This window comes from Malania oleifera, chromosome 13 (assembly GCF_029873635.1).
Source record: "Malania oleifera isolate guangnan ecotype guangnan chromosome 13, ASM2987363v1, whole genome shotgun sequence".
Classification (NCBI taxonomy): Eukaryota; Viridiplantae; Streptophyta; class Magnoliopsida; order Santalales; family Ximeniaceae; genus Malania; species Malania oleifera.
The window spans coordinates 80555200-80571045 of NC_080429.1; the positions used below are offsets into that span (position 1 = coordinate 80555200).

A 15846-nucleotide genomic window follows, 5' to 3' on the forward strand; every position below is an offset into this window, starting at 1 on the left:
TCCACATGCAAATCCAAACACTACAGTAGTTCATATTCAATTTATTAGGAAAAATTGTTCCCATGTCACACGAATTTAATATCATATGCAATTATCCAAAATATAAATTTTAAACAAAATCATCATTTTCCAGTACTTAAGTTGTTCCTAAAAAAATCATATAGATAAATAATAAATTTCATATGCTTGTAAATAACTAGTTCCCCTTAATAAAATATTGATATAATTTTATTCCCCCTTACCTTATTCCTAAAACCACGCCTACAGGGCTCCAAAAATTATACTTGCAGCACTCACCCGAACCCTGATTCAATCAAATCGAACCCAAAAAAATATTATTTTAACCTTTCCTAATTTATAATAATTAAATAACAATTAATTTCTAAATAACCCATTCCTAGTTTTGGGGCTATGCCTACAACGACCCACGAGAAATCCGCTCCGCTTGATTTGTAAAGAATTATCCCTAGATTCTTGTTATGGTGTATAATCATCAATTTGACTTAAAATTAAAGAAAAATTGAGATAAGAATGAGAAATTGCCTTACCCTAGGAGATATGCCCACATTGCTCCTACGACAAATCCACTTCGGTAGATATGTTGGTGGTAGAGAATGGAGTCTAGTGGTATTTTCAATTTTTCAATTGGGTGAGAATCTGTCGCGAAATCATAGAGAGAGGAGGAGTTGAGAGCGTGAGCTGAGAGAGTTTTTTTTTTTTTTTTTTGGTCGTTACATTCTCTCCTCCCTAAAATAATTTCGTCCTTGAAATTCGCTAATAAATCCTTTTACAAAATTCTAAAATTATCTAATCATCATTACACCACAAATTCAATATACTCCACAATTCTAAGTAAGCATATGAATCTAAAATTAAATCAATCTTTAAAATAAAATCATACCTGCTCCTGCACCATGAGCAATATCCTTATCAGTCGGAACCATGGTATATACACGAGCTGGACCACCACAAGGCAGTGGCTCATTCCTTTGGTGCTGACCAAGAGTGGGTGCATTGTTCAGCAGTCCCTGACAATCTCGGGCCATATGGTCGTATTTGCCGCATCGATAGCACTTAATGTTCCTGGCTAGGCATTCTCCCTAATGTCTTAACTTACAATGAGCACAATAGGGAGGTGATGAATCGCTTTGATGTCCTCGATCACCTCTATCAAATCTCTGTCCCCCAACATATTTGTCCCTCTTCCACGAGCCCTGTCTGGCATCATCGAAAAAATTGGGAGGCATAGGCCTCTTTCTCTGCTCTGCCATCTCTGCACTCCTTTGTATACTCAATTCTACCACGGTGGCTCTATCCACCAACTCTGAAAAACTTTGTACCTTCAGGATTGCCACTTGTTCGTGAATTCTCAGTTTCAATCCCCTCTTAAATCACCTTGCCTTCTAGAACTCATTTGGAACCATAAAATGAGCCAAACGGGAGAGCTCCATGAACTTCGTAGCGTACTGCTGCCCAGTAAGTTGCCCCTGAGTTAGGTGGAAGAATTCCTCTGCCTTTACAGCCCTAGTGGTGGCAGGGAAGTACCAATCGTAGAAAAGCTCCTTAAATCGACTCCAAGTCATATCTATGGGTACTACTCGTCGTTCCTCCACTATTTTCCACCAGCGCTCAGCCTCCCCTATTAGCTTAAAGGTAGCGAAGAGAACCTTTTGTGCCTCAGTGCAAGATAACACTGCCAACATTTTCTCCATTTCTTACACCCAGCTCTTCACTATGAGTGGGTCAACACCGCCCACAAATGCAGAAGGTTTCAAGCGAGTAAATTGGTCAATTGAACAACCTGGTTCATAGGTGGGCAGTTCTGCCCTTCAGAGTCTCACCTAATTTCTTCTCAAACCTGCCGAGCTAAACCCCGCAGTAAAGTGGAGGTATCGATCTCTCCCACACTAGTAGCTCCTACCACATTCTCCTCTCCAACATCAACGTCATTTCCCCTGGAATCCATTCTGTGGACAAGACAAAAGCAAATTTAGAACCTTCATATCACATTAGGTACAGTTATAGTACAATGAATCAGTTTAACATTTAAATCTTCAATTAAAACCTCAAACAACCAGCTTATCCCCAAATCAACTTAACCCTCAAGTTCTAATTCTGAGTTCTAGTCTCTCTGCTCAGAAACATCACCGTCAACGAATTTACTGTGGTTTTCTGAAACTGACCGGATTAAGAAACTCACAGAAGTCCATCAAGGGATTTGTGCCTCTAAGCTACAAAACAAAACTCAAAATCTCCTATCAACATCCTAATCTACCTATTCCCATCCTTATCCTTATTCGTACCTATACTCTGGTATTAATCAATCCTAAAGTCTGCAGAACCTATAACCTAATGCTCTAATACCACAATGTGATGCCACGAACCAGCCAAGTGGGGCCCGGGTGCCACGTGTTCCAATCACCTGTATCTAATACCATAATTAGCATGCACGCAGTGGAACATTAATAAATAATCTCAAATAAATACTAGAGTTCTATATAACAACCCAAAAACAAATACTACAACATCCAGATATCCGTATCTACAACCACTATTTAAAACATAACCCAATACAAATATATCTGTATATATATATATACCAGTATCTCACAATACCCCAAAAAGAAACCACCAAAAACAAGCCCAGCCTAGGCCTTCAAATTCAATCTCCAGAAGAACCTGAAAAGTTGTTAATCCACTAGGGTGATACACTTCTCAGTAAGGGTGAAATAAATTATAACAGTGTGTGACAAATGAGTTTTAATATTTACATATCAAAATAAACGGCTTCTCACATAATATCAATAACAATTGAGAAAATGTACCATTAATAACATCCCCAATATCTAATATCATACACACATCCAATATGCACAAGTACATAATTTTTATGCAGGCGAAAGTCCCCGAGAATAGGGAAGATTACCCGCCCATACTAGTAGCTTCCCTCTACTCTAGTACTAAAAACTACATACCAGAGCATTCACCTTACTCAGTAAGCCCTCAAGTGAAGAATCACTACAAAAAATCAAGGTATTAGTGACAATAAAATTCATCACTAATACTCATAAATTCGTCAATAAATAGTATTAGTGATGAATTTATGAGTATTAGTGACGATTTTCAAATAGTTGTTATATGTGCCGTTACTACTAACTTCTAGTGACGAATATAATTTTCGTCACTAATAATGGAGTATTAGTGACGGATTCAATCCGTCACTAAAACCCTAACACCGTCATTATATAGTATATAACGACTCAACTCAAATTTGTCACTAATAGTTGGGGTAGTAGTGATGAATTATAAATTCGTCACTACTAGTAGGGTATTAGTGACGACTTAGATATTCGTCACTACTAGTATGGTATTATTGGCGAATTAAAAATTCGTGACTACTAGTATGGTATTAGTGACGAATTAGAAATTCGCCACTACTAGTTTGGTATTATTGGCGAATCAAAAATTCGTCACTAATAGGGGCGGTATTAGTGATGAATTAGAAATTTGTGACTACTAGTGTGGTATTAGTGATGAATTAGAAATTCGTCACTACTAGTGTGGTATTATTGGCGAATTAGAAATTCGTCACTAATAGGAGCAGTATTAGTGACGAATTAGAAATTCGTCACTAATAATAGTAGAGTATTAGTGATAAATTTGAATCCTTCACTAATAATTAGAAAAATTAAACAACCTTTTATACTAATTTGATTTAATCATGAATTCTTATATAAAAATCTATAATTACATTTTCGAATATATAAACTGAAACCATAATTACTACAAAATTCGTAAATCATTCAAAATTTTGAATTTAAATACAAATTCAATTAAAATAACATATGTTGAGATAACAAAAATTATTTAAAAATATTCAAAATTCAAATACAAATACTAATACAAATTCAAATTAAAATACAAAAACTTCATTTGTTCAAATAATAATAAAAATTATAAAGAAATAGTCAAAAGTTGCATCTGACGACTGTAGTGCATGCATGCATAGCATCATGCTGATGTATGATAGCCGCGAATCCTACAAATTAAGAGTCATTAAAAAAAATTAGTATACCAAATCGAGGAGAGCTGATGCTAAGTATAATCAGGAAAAATAATTATATGATATAACAAATTCGCAAAGATTTCATAATCATGCATATTACATAATTTGTACGGTAGTAATATCAATAATGAAAAATGTAACGTTGCGTTCGAGAGCATAGATTTCGAACATTTGAATGGATTTTGAAAAATTTTAATACAATTTAACATTACATTTTATTTAAATTCAATGTAAATTCAAGTCCAAAGTGTCTCGAAACACGCAGAGCATAAAATTATATTGAAATTTATTAAAGTCTATTTAAATATAAACTTAAGATGTAAAATGCATGCTCTGGAACGCAGCATGAGATTAGTTTATGGAGGATTTGCACAATGACTCAATGAGGTATTAGCATTGCGTGGGGAAGGGGATGTAACGAATAAATCCAGCCGGGGACACGTGTCCAACTAGCATACTTTACTATTTCGTAGACAAGCATTATTCCACTTTTTTTGGTTCTTTTCTACAGTGACATTGCAACTCATATGTCTAGAGGAATCCCTAATTATGTCTTTTTCAAATGATTATGAAAGTAATGCTTCCTGTGAGTTATGTATATATTCAACTTATGCGTTTTTAAAATTTTCAAATCCTCAGCCAAGTGTATATAATATTTTCAATGATTTCGGCACGGCAATGAATGCTTTAAGCTTACCGGACAAAAAACATGTAAATGAATGTCCGTTCTAAATGAATTAAGTCTACATTGCCTCATTTATTATGATTCCTAAGTTTCGCTCATCCTTTCAAAAATAGTTTAACATTAAACTAAGCCTATCTTTTGTTTAGGACTTTGGAAAATTTTAACGCAATTTCGGCAGCATGCCGTTTGTAAATTGGATGTTTTCCCATAAAACCTATACCTGATAGGTTGAAATAGATCATTTATAAGAAGTTGAAGGTACATGAGAACTTATATCCACTACCAGCATGCAATATACATCAACTGCATCTGCCATGCAGGAGGCATTCTAGACTAGCATGAAATCATGTAGCATATTCACGACAGTGATCCATGTAACCATATCTTAAATTCATAATACGAACAGCAAAGAACAGTGAATAGTATTGAGTTTAGTGTGGTATTGTTATTCATCCAGGAATTTGGACATGAACGTTATAAGATGATGAGAGCATTTAATTTAAATGATTATGAAAGTGATGCTCCCTGTGAGTTATGTATATACTAGTGACAGTTTTCAAATCAGTCAATAATAACGGACAAATAGTGACGAAATCATAAATTCACCACTAATACTCTAAACCTAATATTTTTAATTTTTTTAAAACAGGTAGTATTAGTGACGATTGTCAACCATCACTAATAATTGTCAATAGTGACGAATCTACAAATTCGTCATTAATAGTCTGAACTTAAATTTTTTTAGTAGTGACGATTGTCAAATCCGTCGCTAATACCCTATTAGTAGTGACGGTTCTCCCGAACCGTCAATAATACCTTTAACCAAATTTATTTTATATTTTTTAAATAAAAATACTAGTAGTGACGGTTTCAAAACCGTCACTAATATGCTATTATTAGTGACAGATCTCCCAATCCGTCACTAAGACCCTTTACTTAATTTTTTAAATATTTTTTTAAATAAAAACACTAGTAGTGATGGTTTCAAAACCGTCACTAATACGCCATTATTAGTGACGGATATCCCAATCCGTCACTAATACCATTAACCAAATTTTTTTAATATATTCATAACAATTAGTAGTGACGGTTTGTTAATCGTCACTAATAAGTGACTTTTAATGACGAATTTAATCCGTCACTAATACTATAAAATCATCGTTAATATTTTCCTGGAAAAATTTTCGCGCAAAAATTGTTTGCCGCGCAGTTTTTAGTGACGAAAAGTATTAGTGATGGTTCTAAATCGTCACTAATAGTTTTGTATTAGTGATGGCTGCTAAAACCGTGACTAATGCTTATACTATTAGTGACGATTTTAAAACCGTTAGTAATACTTTCGTCACAAAAAGTTTTTTTGTTGTGGTATTACCTCGCTGTCAGTATACACATCTTTATTATATTAAAAGCGAAGGTTTTCGACGATCGGGATGTCTACCCACCCATACAAGTAGCATCCGTCTGCACTGATACCAAAAAACTACCTAGCAGAGCACTCGCCTTGCTTAGCAAGCCCCCGGTGGTATGTTTACCTCGCCGCATGCACAAACATACATTCACAATATGGTATACCATTATTTTTATGCTATAATTAAATTCATATGCGCACACACACATCCACATAGGAACATGCATCTCATACTTCATCTTCTAATGTCCTCAGTACGTGGCCTACTTAGAGCAATTGCGTACATGTCAGTACGTGGCCCGCATAGGCACCTACATACTTCTTATCTACACGTGGCCCACACAGGCACCATTACCCACACAAGGTACATAACATGGCCCACACAGGTGCCACCATCCACACAGGATGCATAACATGGCCCACACGGGCGCCATTATCCACATAGGATATAACGTGGCCCACACAAGCACCACTCCAGCTTTCGCGACACATGACCCACATAGACACCACTATTCACCAGTATCCAATCCCCATGACCTACCCGTCGTACATTAGTAGAACAAGCTCCTCGACTTGCCAATGTCCTACCTCATATAAATGACAATATGACGAGCTCCTCGACCTGCCAACGTCATATCATGATTTATATCTAGGAAATATAACAACCTCCTCATGCCAACGTTATATTGAGATGCATACAAATAACCACACCAGTTAGTTCACACAGACGCGTCAATGCATTACTACACAGGTATCCAACATACCAATACATTCCCACACAGTAGTCCAATAGATCAATACATTTCTGATATAATTTTATTCCCCCTTACCCGATTCTCGAAACCACGCCTGCAAGGCTCCCAAAATTATACCCGTAACGCTCACCCGAACCCTGATTCAATCAAATCAAGGCCAATAAAATATTATTTTAACCTTTCCTAATTTACAATAATTAAATAACAATTAATTTCTAAATAACTCATTTATCCTAGTTTTGGGGCTATGCCTACAACGACCCCACAAGAAATCTGCTCTACTAGATTTGTACAAAATCATCCCTAGATTCTCGTGGTGGTGTCCGATCGTCATTTTGACTTAAAACTGAAGAAAATTTGAGACAAAAATGAGAATTTGCCTTACCCCAGGAGATATGCCCACGTTGCTCCTACGACAAATCCGCTTCGGTAGATATATCGGTGGCATAGAATGGAGTCTAGTGGTATTTTCGGATTTTCAATTGAGCGAGAATCCACCTCGAAATCGTAAAGAGAGGAGGAGTGGAAAGCGTGAGCTGAGAGAGTTTTCTTTTTGGGGGTCGTTACAGTTTTTGTGGCTCCCAATTGGAGCTGAGACCGGTACTTCAACCCGCCGACCGTGCGGAGGCTCCACCAGATGTTGTAGCGGCATAACCATTGCTGCTGCTATCGAAGAGACAAAGCCGATGAGATGACGTTGATAGATGAGAGAAACAAAGTGGTAGAGCAGAGCACTAGAGAATCAAGAACGTTAGAGAATCAAGAACGTCGCCGAAGAATCAAGGAGGACGGCGCCGGAAAGTCAAGAAGGCCACGAGACCGAGATGTCTGAGAACTGAGAGTTATAGTAGCAGAGTCTACGAGACATCGAAGAACCGAGACGATGCCAAGGATTGAGAGAGCTGAGGGGGGCTGCCGCTGAGAATGGAACACGAACAAATGTCAAAGAAGGAGGAACAGAGGCGAGATGTGATCGAGTTCAGAAAAACCGAGATGGTGACAAACTAAGGGATGCTGCTGAGAGCCGGGATTCCGCCGAAGGACTGAATGAATCGCCGGAGAAGAAGTAAGAACTAAGACCACAAGCTGAGAGAAGACTACGTGCATAGGAGAGCGGCGACGATAGCATGCAAAAAAAAAATGGTAGCACCGGAAAGTCGAGGGAACACCGAGAGGTAGCCAGAAGATTGACAAGGGGTATTGTTGCTGTTGCTATTGCTGTTGCTAGAAACAGGTAGAAAGAGGACTGGAGCAGAAGGCGGCGGCGGCGGCAGAGAAGAAAAAAAAAGGGTTAAGAAACCCTAGGATCTGATACCATGTTAAAAGTGAGAAACTCTAGATTATATTCCAAACATTGTACAAGGGGCCATCCTTTTATAGCTGAAGGAGGCAAACTACAAGGGTAACTTAGGAAGATACAAGGGTAACTTTGGAAGATATGCTAACAATTTAATGTCCTCTTTATTTAAAAAAAAAAAATTCCCCTACACTTGCCCAAGCTTGTTTTATTAAAATTATCCAATTAAACAACCAACAATCGACAAATATTTATGCAATTTCCTTTCGTTTCAAAAGTACTATTGAAAAATCAAAATATTATTTATTACATATCTTTTTTATTCCAAAACGATGATTGAGCATGTAGGCAAGTTCATAGTACAAGAATTTGGCTTAGATGATATTCTCGAAAACTATTGTATTCCCTAGATCTCCCATCATGTTAGCCTTTACTTAATACATAAACTTTATTCCTAGTTTTCTGACCATGTGGTAGGAAATGGAAGACTTGTTTCTCAAAAAAATTTCTTTCAATTCATCCCCAAGTCCAAGCTGGGTGCTTACTTGGCCAAAATGGAACAAATGTTGGGGAAATGGAAGACAAGTTAATGTCAGGGTGCTAAATCTACATTTTCGAAACCCTTTAATGGCCTCAACAAGAAAATAAGGATGTGTTTTGATAATAGTGAAACTAGGCAAGCATACAAGTGCTATACTTTGGTTCCACCCAAATACATTGACAAGCAGAAAAAGGATAAATTTAAGATTCAAGCCTTAATTATTCATTGGACATTGATCAATAATAAATATGCATTCAAAATTACCAAGTTAACATATTTTGTTAGTAACTAAAAGATGTCCAGATGAAGTCGGCTAATTCTAGGACCATAGGAAATACAAAATAAGAAATACAACAAGTGAATAATTCTTAGAGCCACACTACATCCAACTGTGTGGTGTTCAGGAACCATAACCAAAATTCTTTAAGTGAACAAAAAACTAAATTTCTGAAGAAAAGCAAAGTGGTAATGAAGATGGATGACGATCCTTTACCGATGTTGGCAGTGAATGTCCCCTAGATAACCTTACCTTAGTTAAAGCCTTTGGGTCTTGGATCATCTAAATAAAATTTCGAGCAAACCAACCTAAAGAAACATCATGACTCAGGAAAGCAAAGGAGTGCACCAAGAAAGACCAAGTAGACTAATCCATCAAATGATAGAACCTCAAGCCTAAGTGAGTTGAACAATATCAAGGTTGAGAGATTGTTCTAAAAGGCAATATGAAATGAGCAACAAAAATCTAGTAAGGCCAAATAGGCCCCAAAATATTATTAAGGTAATATAGGAAGTAAAAGATAATGGGAAAAATTTATGAAAAAATATGATGAAAGAGACCAAGGCCCTAAGGACGCCAAAGACCTTTTAGCCACCTTAATTTAGTGGTGTATTATGAGTGACAACAGCAATTACCAAAGAACCCATTGCAAAATATGTTTTTCAAAAGGTTGGGACTCAATAATGGAAAGAAACATAGTGAAAGCTTCCTTTCACAAAACTTCAATTAAGGAGGCATTAAAGGAAAAAAAAAGTTGAAAGATGAACAAAGCTGGCCTCCCAATGGAGTAAAGGTTAAAGCATGTCTTCAAGAAAGATAAGGGACACACAAAGAGTGCTATGCTAGGTCTTGAAAAAGAATAGATGCCAGAGTTTATAATTGAGGGTTATAAAGCTAGAAAGCATAACCAATAGCAAGTTGGTTAAGTTGCAATTTAGAACTCTTCCCTTAATGACTTATATTTGGAAGGGAAAGCACAAGAATGATTAGGTTTCTTGAAGATGGAAAAAATATGTGACACTAAAGGAAGCAAGGGGGAAGATACATGGCAAATAGGAAACATGTGAAGGGACCTGCGAAAAAGCCCTAAGATCCAGTTGTAGTGGATATGGATAACAAAAAAAAAAAAACAATCAGATCTTGAAATGCCTAATTATGTTATTTGGATTATACCTGCGAGATATGGCTGGTTTGATCTCGAATCTGCAAGTATGAAAACGAGCTCTTGAAGATGACCAGGAATCTTCTATTGTATTCCTTGAACATGCCTTGCTCCTGAGAGAGTGGGCTCATAAGCGGCTGTTAGGGTTTTCTTCTCTTATGAAAATGTCTGCCTTTGTGAGAGTTTGCTCGTCTCCCCTAGCTGCTGAATGGAGCACGTGTATACATAGGCTACAACATGGACTTCTAGGCAAATGTGACTAGGGCTTCCCACGTAATTAAGAATTCCTAATCCAACCCAAATTCATCCTTAATTACGTTAATTATAATTCATACCACTATAGAATTATAATTACACTCCCTGTCATATTAGAAATTAAATTTCGAGCTCCTATTATTAAATGCTTATTTACCTCCTTACGTAAAGATTACACATACTCATCTATTAAATTAAATGACTAACAATTTAATTAATTGACATATTAATTTCTGAGACCTTCCACTTAACTTGTTTGATGTGCCGGATTCAAAATCCACCTACAGGGTTTGACACAATCAAAACTTGTAAGCTTCCTAAAGGGGGTATCATCAATCCCTATACCAGGACGTGGATTCCATTAATAATTAATGTTCACCATACACATAATGTCATCACCCAACTCACTGAGTATTTTGACCCATAAAGAATCTCACTCTTCTATGAATCAAAGTAATAAACATTACATGCACGTGTCCAATAATCATATCAGGATTAAGAGCATAAGCACTCATAATAACCATGAGGTATTAATTGTTTTATATGGTCAGTATAAAAACAATTATCCCAAGACGGTCCTGTTCAATACACACAAAGTGTACTAACACAAGGAGTTGGAACTATACCATTCCCAATAGTCAAGACAAGCCTATTAAAATCTATTGCTATAGTCCTACCAATGGTGTGTCCAATTTCATTTAAGACTATGAACAATGAACTTATATTCTATAAGAACTGATGATCTAATCTTACGTGTATAAGTCGTACTCTACACACTAGATCACCTACTATATAGAATAAAAAACACACATGCATAATCATTAAATAAATAATGTTAGGTAAACATTACTCACAAAGATTCTCATTAAAATGGAATAACTGAAGTTATTAATAAATAGTAAAACCGATTACATAAAGCATGTCTTCCAGTATAAATCCCTAACAATCCCTCGCTTAGACTTAAAGCCATGCTGCCAAACATCTCACTTCCATTCCCTCTACATGACTATCAAAAGTCCTTATTGGTAAGCTCTTTGTAAACGGGTCTGCCAGGTTGCTTGCTGATGCAATCTTGATCAACACTACATCACCTCTCTGCACAATAACTCGTATCAGGTGATACTTGAGCTCGATGTGTTTTGCCCTCTTTTGGCTCCTGGGTTCCTTTGACTTAGAACTCGCCCCTTTATTATCACAGTAAAGTGTAATAGGCGATCGTACCAAAGACACCACTCCTAGATCCAATAGAAAGTTCCTGAACCAAATGACCTCCTTAGCTGCCTCAGAGGCTGCCATATATTCAGCCTCCATAGTGGAATCAGCAATGCATAATTGCTTGATACTCCTCCAACTAATGGCTCCACCTCCTAGGAACACATTTCCTAAGGTTGATTTTCTGGAATCCTTATCTAACTAAAAATCTGAGTCTGTGTACCCAATGGGTTGTAGACTATCTTCCTGATAAACCAACATATAATCCCTAGTCCTTTTTAGGTACTTGAATATATGTTTTACCGCAATCTAGTGTTCCCGCCCTGGGTAAAACTGATATCTACTGACCATGCCTAAGGCAAAATAGATGTCAGGTCTAGTGCAAAGCATAGCATACATGAGGCTTCCTACTGCTGATGCATAAGGAACTGCCTTCATGTTCTCTATCTCAAACGATGCTTTACGACACTAATCCTTGGATAGGGAGATTCCATGTCTGAAAGGGAGTAACCCTTTCTTGGAATCCTGCATGCTAAAACGGGTAAGAATCATATTGAAATAAGTAGCTTGTGATAAGCCCAACATCCTTTGCCTGCGATCTCGCAAAAGCTTGATCCCAAGGATGTGACTGGCTTCTCCCAAGTCCTTCATGTTGAACTGTCCGGATAACCATACCTTAACCGAAGATAATACCCGTACATCATTTCCGATGAGTAACATATGATCCATATATAGCACCAAGAATACCACCATGTTTCCATCATGCTTTTTGTATACACGTGACTCATCAGGGCATTAATCAAAACCATAAGATTTAATGGTTTGATCAAAACGAATGTTCCAAGACCTAGATGCTTACTTAAGTCAATAAATGGACTTCTTAAGCTTGCACAACATTTGTTGTTGGCCTACTACTGTAAAACCATCTGGTTGCACCATATAGATGCACTCATCGAGACTTCCATTAAGGAAAGCTATCTTGACATCCATTTTCCAAATTTCATAATTGAAATGAGTTGCAATGGATAAGAGAATCCATATATACTTTAGCATGGCTATTGGCGAGAAAGTTTCCTCATAGTTGATTCCCTCTTTTTGAGTAAAAACTTTCACAACAAACCTAGCCTTGAAGGTTTCCACCCTCCAGTCTGCTCCTCTATTCTTCTTATAGGTCCACTTGAATCTGATGGGTTTTATCCCTTCGGGTGGCTCTACAAGATCCCAGACTTGATTAGAGTAAATGGACTCCATCTCTGATTTCATAGCCTTCTGCCAGAGTTCTACATCTTTATCTTGAAGTGCTTCACAGTGGTTGCCGGGTTCGGTATCCAGTTTATCAGGGATCCTGTCATAAGTCTCTCCCATGAACATATACCAATCAGGCTAGTGTACAACCCTCCCACTACGAAAAGACACGTTTTGTTGTGTTGATCCTGATCCTTGTGCACCATCATTCTGCCTTGGTTGTACAACTAGTGTATTGATGGTAGTTGCACGTGATGCGTTAGACTCAACTCGAGTTATAACATTCCTCCTACTATGACAAGGCAATGGGATGTCAATAACTCTGTCTTGTGGTGGTTCTTTTTGCACTATTAGTATAGCTGGTATATCTCCTATCAACTCTTCTAGAACAATCCTACTTTTGGGTTTGTGGATCATTATATAGTCCTCTTCTAAGAATCGAGCATTGGTGCTAACAATGACCTTCTAATCCTTAGGACAATAAAATAAACCACCTTCCGTTCCTCTAGGGTAGCCAACAAATAAACAGACATTTGTCCTTGATTATAACTTATCTGTTTTGCCTTTTAGCACATGTGCTAGACTACCCCATATCCAAACATGCCGCAAACTAGGTTTGCGCCCAATTCACAATTCTATCGGTGTAGTAGGTACTGACTTAGATGGGACCAAGTTCATAATATAGGGTTCTGTTTCTAGTGCGTGCCCCCAAAACGAATTAGGCAAATCTGAATAACTCATCATAGATCTGACCATGTCCATAAGAGTCTTATTCCTTCTTTCTGCTACACCATTCTATTGTTGCATACCAGGTGTAGACAACTGGGATTCAATTCCCTCCTTTAATATGTTATCCACAAATTCTCCTAAAAGGTACTCACCATCACAACCAGATCGTAGTGTTTTGATACATTTACCATGATATTTCTCCCTTTATACCTTAAATACCTTGAATTTCTCAAAGCATTCAGACTTATGGCGCACCAAATAAATATACCCACACCTTGAGTAATTATGAATGAAAGTAACGAAATACTCAAAGCCACCTCTAGCATGGATATTCATAGGGCCCCATAAATCAGAATGAATCAATTCTAATGCCTCTTTTGCTTTATAGCCCTTGGCTAAAAAAAGCCGCTTAGTCATCTTACCTTCTAAGTAGGATTCACAGACTTGTAGTGCCTCCACTTCTAATGAACCTAATGGTCCATTCTAAACCAACCTTAAAATCCTTCTCAGATTAATATGACCTAGGCGTAAGTGCCAAAGATAAGTTTGGTTCAATTCAGAAGGTTTTTTTCTTTTACATGGTAATTTATCAGTGTTATTCAATTCATTTAGTTGCCTCATAGGAGAAACATGATTAATGATATAAAGACCGTCCACCAATGTACCAGAACATATAAAACATTCATTTAACTTAATACCAACCGAGTTTTTAAAATAAACGGAATATCCATGATCAACCAACTTGGAAACTGAGATCAAATTCTTTCTAATGGAAGGTACATAAAGAGAGTCTTTCAATATTAAAATCCTATCTCTACCAAAAGAAATGTGAATATATCCTACTGCAACTACTGACACTCTCATGCCATCTCCCATAAATACATAAATCTCCCCATCACTTAGCTGGTGGGTTTGTTGGAACCCCTGCAAAGAATTACAGATATAATTACTGGCTCTCGTATCTACACACCAGGTTCTGGTAGATATCACCGCTAAACACGTTTCAACTACTAGTGAATGATACATACCTTTTTTGTTTTGTTTAGCGAGATAAACTGGACATTGTGATTTCTAGTGCCCTGATTGCTTGCAATGAAAACACTTGCCCTTAGGCTTTTTTACTCCATCTTGCAGCCCACGCACTACTGGAGGAGCTCCTTGTGGTTTTGAACCTTCTTCTACTTTTTTGGCCTTTTGGCCTAAAAGAAGAACCTTTCTCAGTCACAAGAGCAATAGTTGGCTTCCTGATAAGGCCCTCAGCTGCTTGAAGCTCTTTAAGTAATTCTGCCAATGAGTAAGAGAGCTTATTCATGTTGTAGTTTAGGCAAAATTGCTTAAAAGAGTTAGGCAGCGACTAAAGAATGATATTGACCTGGGTTTCCCCATCGATTTCAGCTCCAAGGATCTCTAACTCATTGAGAAGACCAATCATCTTCAAAACATGATCCTTTACTCGGGTCCCTTCTACCATACTAGTACTCATAAGTTCCTTCATAGCAGTCTGCCTAGCATCACGATTTTGATCCCCAAACATTTCTTTGAGGTTCTGCATTATATCATAGGCTGAAGGCATAAAATGATGTTGATGTTGCTGAACATTCGACATAGATGCCAAAATGTAGCACCGTGCCATCTCATCAGCCTTAATCCATTTTTGGTAAGCCTAGGTTTCCTCATCGGTTGCCCCTTCACTGAGTTTTTATGGGCATACCTCTACGAGTACATACTTGTACTCCTCTACAGTTAGTACAATATTCAAGTTCCTTTTCCAGTCAATATAATTAGGTCCAACTGCTTTGTTTTCTTTGAGAATAACAACTAGGGGATTGAAAGCCATTTTAATCCTGAGAATCACTTATTATAAAAAAGATATGATGAACAATAATAAACTTTTAATTCAATTAAAAGAATATGGTTCCCTCTACCAATATTTTCTTTTAAAGAATCTGTCAGCAACCTAGCACACCATGAGCAGTATACCTTAATGGGAGGTCATCTACTATTCAACATTTGTGTAGACATTTGAGGACCTATTAATTTTACTATCTAGGCAAGTAACTATGCCAAGCAAAATTAAACTGCTGACTTAGCTTTGGTCCTATAAACAATAGTAGTGACTCTGATGGTGAGGATAGCTTTATTCATAATTAAGTGTATACCATTACATAATACTAAACCTATTATCCTATAGTGAATCCTTAGATGGAGAGGTGA

General features: G+C 37.1%; 1 protein-coding gene and 1 pseudogene across 1 annotated transcript; both read right to left on the reverse strand.

Annotated features, from left to right (window-relative positions):
- Positions 1–1100: 1100 nt before the first annotated feature.
- LOC131145936 (uncharacterized) lies at positions 1101–1712 on the reverse strand. Its single transcript, XM_058095108.1, has 2 exons — positions 1422–1712; positions 1101–1340 (listed from the first exon to the last, which is right to left on the reverse strand). The coding sequence occupies exons 1-2, from the start codon at positions 1710–1712 to the stop codon at positions 1101–1103; spliced, it is 531 nt and encodes a 176-aa protein (XP_057951091.1).
- A 140-nt stretch (positions 1713–1852) lies between these two features.
- LOC131145937 (uncharacterized) lies at positions 1853–15469 on the reverse strand (annotated as a pseudogene).
- Between the last annotated feature and the right edge of the window lie 377 nt (positions 15470–15846).

Excerpts from the sequence above, each read along its gene's own strand:
- LOC131145936 (XM_058095108.1), bottom strand. The coding sequence starts at position 1,712 with ATGGAGAAAATGTTGGCAGTGTTATCTTGCACTGAGGCACAAAAGGTT. Across the intron at positions 1,341-1,421 it reads CCCGTTTGGCTCATTTTATG|GTACAAAGTTTTTCAGAGTT; the intron begins GTTCCAAATGAG and ends GCAATCCTGAAG.